General features: G+C 40.6%; 1 protein-coding gene across 7 annotated transcripts in view; it reads right to left on the minus strand.

The window, feature by feature from the left end:
- SPAG17 (sperm associated antigen 17) overlaps nt 1-4,592 on the minus strand; it is a 236,569-nt gene extending 231,977 nt beyond the window's left edge. For 6 of the 7 annotated variants that reach the window (XM_045033353.1, XM_045033351.1, XM_045033352.1 and 3 more), the window contains exon 1: nt 4,422-4,592. In XM_045033353.1, coding sequence (XP_044889288.1) covers nt 4,422-4,508 — 87 coding nt within the window. In that variant the 5' untranslated portion in view covers nt 4,509-4,592. Of the gene's footprint in view, nt 1-3,990; nt 4,129-4,421 lie in introns of those variants that run through there. The other variant, XM_045033354.1, reaches the window with a different exon arrangement.
- Between the last annotated feature and the right edge of the window lie 20 nt (nt 4,593-4,612).

Genomic DNA, 4,612 nt, shown 5'->3' on the forward strand with positions numbered 1-4,612 from the left:
AACTAGATAAATTGAACATCAAAACTAAACTCTTTGTGCATCAAAGGACACTGCCAACAGAATGCAGAGGAAACCCATGGAAATAAAAGAAAGTATTTGCAAATCACATACCTCATAAAGCGTTAGTAGCCAGAATATATAAATTAGTCCTACAATTCAACAGTAATAAAACCCCAACAACTCCATTAAAAATGTGGGCAAAAGAAGATATACAAATGGCCAAGAAGTACATAAAAAGATGCTTGATATCATTAATCATTAGGGAAATGCAAATTAAAACTACACTAAAATACCACTTCACATTCATTAGGATGGCTGAATCTATCTATCTATCTATCTATCTATCTATCTATCTATCTATCTATCATCTATCTACCTATCTCTCCCCAGAATTTTGAAAGTACTGGTAAGGATGTGGAGAAATTGGAACACGTTTGCATTGTTGGTGGGAATATAAAATGGTATAGCCACTGTGGAAAATGTTATGGTGGTTCATCAAAAAATTAAACATACAATTACCATAGTATCCAGCAATTCTCACTTCTAGTTATATACTAAGAAAATTGAAAGTAGGGACTCAAGCAGATTTTTGGACACTCGTATGCTTTTTGTAAAATGGGTCCACTCCTATTAATAACAGCATTATTCACAATAACTAAGAATTAGAAGTGCCCATTGATGGATGAGTGGATAAATAAAACGTACCCTGTACATCCGATGGAATATTATTCACCCTTAAAAACAAGGCAATTTTAATACATGCTACAACATGAAGGAACCTTGAGGACATTATGCTAAGTGAAATAAGCTGGTCACTGCAAGACAAGTACTAGATGATTACATTTACAATGAAATATTTAGTTAAATTCACAGATACAAAAACTAGAATGGTGGTTGCCGGGAGCTGGGGGGAGGGAGGTATAGGGAATTCTTTAATGGGTATAGTTTCAGTCAGGGAACATGAAAGTGTTCTGGAGAGGGATGGTGGTGATGGTTAAACAACAAGAATGTGCTTAATGCCACCAATGGTACATTTAAAAATGGTGGATGGGGCGCCTGGGTGGTTCAGTCGGTTAAGCGTCCGACTTCAGCTCAGGTCACGATCTCGCGGTCCGTGAGTTCGAGCCCCACGTCGGGCTCTGGGCTGATGGCTCAGAGCCTGGAGCCTGCTTTGGATTCTGTGTCTCTCTCTCTCTCTCTGCCCCTCCCCCGTTCATGCTCTGTCTCTCTCTGTCTCAAAAATAAATAAACTTAAAAAAAAATGGTGGAAATGGCAAATTTCGTTGTTATATTTTACCATGATAAAACAGTACAGATAAAAATATCTTAGACAAGTTCTCCAAATAGTGCCTTCAGTCACCAAGTGTTTAGGTTAGCACCTTTTCCTCTCACTGTGGCCAGTAGAGGCGGCCTTGACAGTTGCATTAAGATTCTAATTTATCTTGTTTTTTTTTCTTTTTTTAATATGCAATTTATTGTCAAATTGGTTTCCATACAATACCCAGTGCTCATCCCAACAAGTGCCCTCCTCAATACCCATCGCCCACCCTTCCCTTCCTCCCACCCCCCATCAGCCCTCAGTTTATTCTCAGTTTTTAAGAGTCTCTTATGGTTTGGCTCCCTCCCTAACTTTTTTTTTTTTTAAAGCATCTTTAACTCCCTAATGCTGCTGGATATCATAAATATAATGTCTATGTCACATACAAGCCCACACTAAGATATTTTTATTATCTTATTGCCAATGTGCCTAAATATTTTTATCGAATTTGAGGTGCGATATTTCACATATATTAATAAGATAAATGTTTCAATGCCTGGATAGCAAAGTTAGTAAGTGACTTTTTGATTGGCGGGAGTATTTTAGGAGCAATGTACCCCAGAAGCAGTCTAATCCACATTTCTCTTTCAATTTAAATGTCCCAGATTTATTTAAGGCCTATATTGGTCTCCTTACGTAAAATAATCATCCTTCATTCTACCAGCTCAAATTCTACCCATTCTTTAGGGCCTAGCTAAAGGCAAGTAATTTTGTAAAACATTTCCTGACAATCCCAGCCCACATTCATCTTCCTAACCTCTAGTTAGTCATTTAATGCTTAGTCCAGTCTCTATCTACTCGTTTAGAGCTTAGTAACAGACTACCTTGTATCATTTGCTATCATTTTGTGTTTTAGGACCACCTAAAACCTACCAAAAAATTAGCAATTATTCCAGCCTGAAAGGACAGCCCAAAATACTGATACAAGGTAACTTCACTGAAACCAGATTGTGGATTTACTGATTCTCATTAAAGTCTAGTACAGCTCCACATGTGCACGAGTTCAAAATCATTACTGATGTGACTCTTGAATCCGTTAATTCTAAAAAACTAGCTTATGGAATGCTGAGACTTTTCCTTTCTCACACCCCCCCCACGCATATACACACACATACACACACACACTCAACTATACATACTGGCACACAATATTTCCTTGAGTAGCAACTGTACAGAGAGAAATTTTGGGTGCCAAAGCAAAACATTTTTTGAGCACCTACTATGTGCAAAGCGCCTTGCTAAACCCTATGAATCAGGAATTCACACCTCTAGAAGTCCTCTTTAACCCCACTCCAGAATCTATTACATTGGTGGTTAAGTCATGCCTCTGAACGTTGGACTGCTGGGTTAAGTAATCTGGGAATTTTCCTCTTGGAGCAGACATGAACTCAAACTGAGAAGATAAAAATTAGGAGAGGAGGTAGGGGGGAGTTGTCTTCCCCTGCTGTCAAAACGCGTGTATTCCAACAAACCGAAGAAGTTCAGCCTTTGTTTTTAAAACCACATATTACTTCGGGTTCAAATTCTTTCTCTTAATAAATAAGATTTATTGAAATTATACTGTTTGAGCCGAACTGAGAAAGCTGAGTATTATTTCAGGTTTTCGAACCATAAGGAAAAATAGTGTCTGTAGGTTTTCCATTCAACTAGGAAAATTATAGCTTCATATTTGCAACACTAAAGCTAATGCAGTGTCAGCACCCCCATCAAATTCTGTTGTTCAGCACTTTATAATTCAAGCAGAAAGGTTCACTCCAAGCCCAAACTTGGCCTACACAATCTCAAAGAAAATGGAGAAAAAGCTATTTTGGCCAGTGCTGACTTATAAAAGCAAAAGAGAGGGGGCTTTTAACAGAGTATTTTGAAAAACATCTTTGAGAATTTGAGAATGTAACTGAGAACTACTGAGCTGACATCCTTCATTCTTAAAAGTTATAGAAATAACCCCAAATTCCATGATGTCATGTCAGCATCAGCAGTGTCTTAACCACTTTCATGAAATTCTTCATCAGGTAGAATTCCTTATCAGACAGAATACCATTCTTAGAGAAAAAAAAAAAACAATTACAGTAGAAAATAAGGACACATAAGTACGAATTTCTCATGAGGGTATCATAAGACTTTAGGTATATTTTTCCTTTAAGTACTGATTCTCTAGTGCACTGTATGTACACATGGAAAATGAAAAAAAAAATGTTTTTCCAGTTTTTAAAGTACTTTGGAATTAATGGCAGGCCAGAATTCCCAGAATCAACCTTTCTCCATCCAAATGTCATCTTGGATTTAGAAGCAACTAAGTGTAGCAGTGGATTTCCAGGAGCAGGTGACAAGAGTTATTGGGCTCCCCAACCAACTAAGTGTTGGTGGGTATGAGTGGGGTGGGGAGCTAGTCTGGTTGGGACGTGGTGCAATTTGAAGTCATGTGGCAGGGGCGTTATAGATTGCCTGGTACCTTTTTGCTACGCTACGGATGAATCCACCAGCCAACCCCTCAGTACTCTGATCCCTTACAGTACCTTCAAAATATATCAAAACTTTGGTGTTGTGGTATCAGAACATTGCAGAAGAATCTCGTCTTTTCCTCTCTGCAGAAGGCTCACTTGTATTAAATACGTTGGTATCTTAACTACTCCATGTCTCTCTTCCTACAGCATTTAGTAAGCCTTACTTACCACAGGCCAGGCTACGGATGATTTAACGGGATGATTCCTTCAGATGTCCGCAGGAAGCAAACAGTTCATAGAGACAACTCCAGTGTAATTTTGGAGTGCCATCTAGGCGACTTCACTGAAAAGGATCTTGAGGAGTCAGAGCTACACCACCTCCCTTCCCCCTCACTCCGGTTTCTCCACCCTTTGAAATCGCACTGATTGACCGGCGCCCCCTTCCTTCTTCCTTTAACGCCCACTCTGCGCGGATGGGAGCGTGGGGCGTTTAGTGGGCGGAACTCCCAAAGCGTAGGACAGCGGAATCAAGAACAGTTTTCAGAAAGGGCGGCGGTGGCGTCTGGAAAAGAGGGCGAGCCTGGCTGCCTTTCCTGGAGGGTCTGGCGGGGCTTTGGCATTCCCGGGGTCAGAGAGGACTTTCAGGGCTCTGGGCTCACCTGATTGAAGTGTGCAGCGATGAGCGAGGGTTCCCATATCTTAGAACTGGTGCTTGGAGTCCCACCTTTCTCTTTCTTGGGTGCCATGCAAAGGACAGGAGGGGCATTGGCGTCTAAACTGGGCTCAGGCCCGCACTAAGCGTCCCCGCTGCCATAGTAACCGAAGCCACGCCCCATTCCCTGAACGTAGG

Source organism: Felis catus, chromosome C1, assembly GCF_018350175.1.
Source record: "Felis catus isolate Fca126 chromosome C1, F.catus_Fca126_mat1.0, whole genome shotgun sequence".
NCBI classification, from domain to species: domain Eukaryota; kingdom Metazoa; phylum Chordata; class Mammalia; order Carnivora; family Felidae; genus Felis; species Felis catus.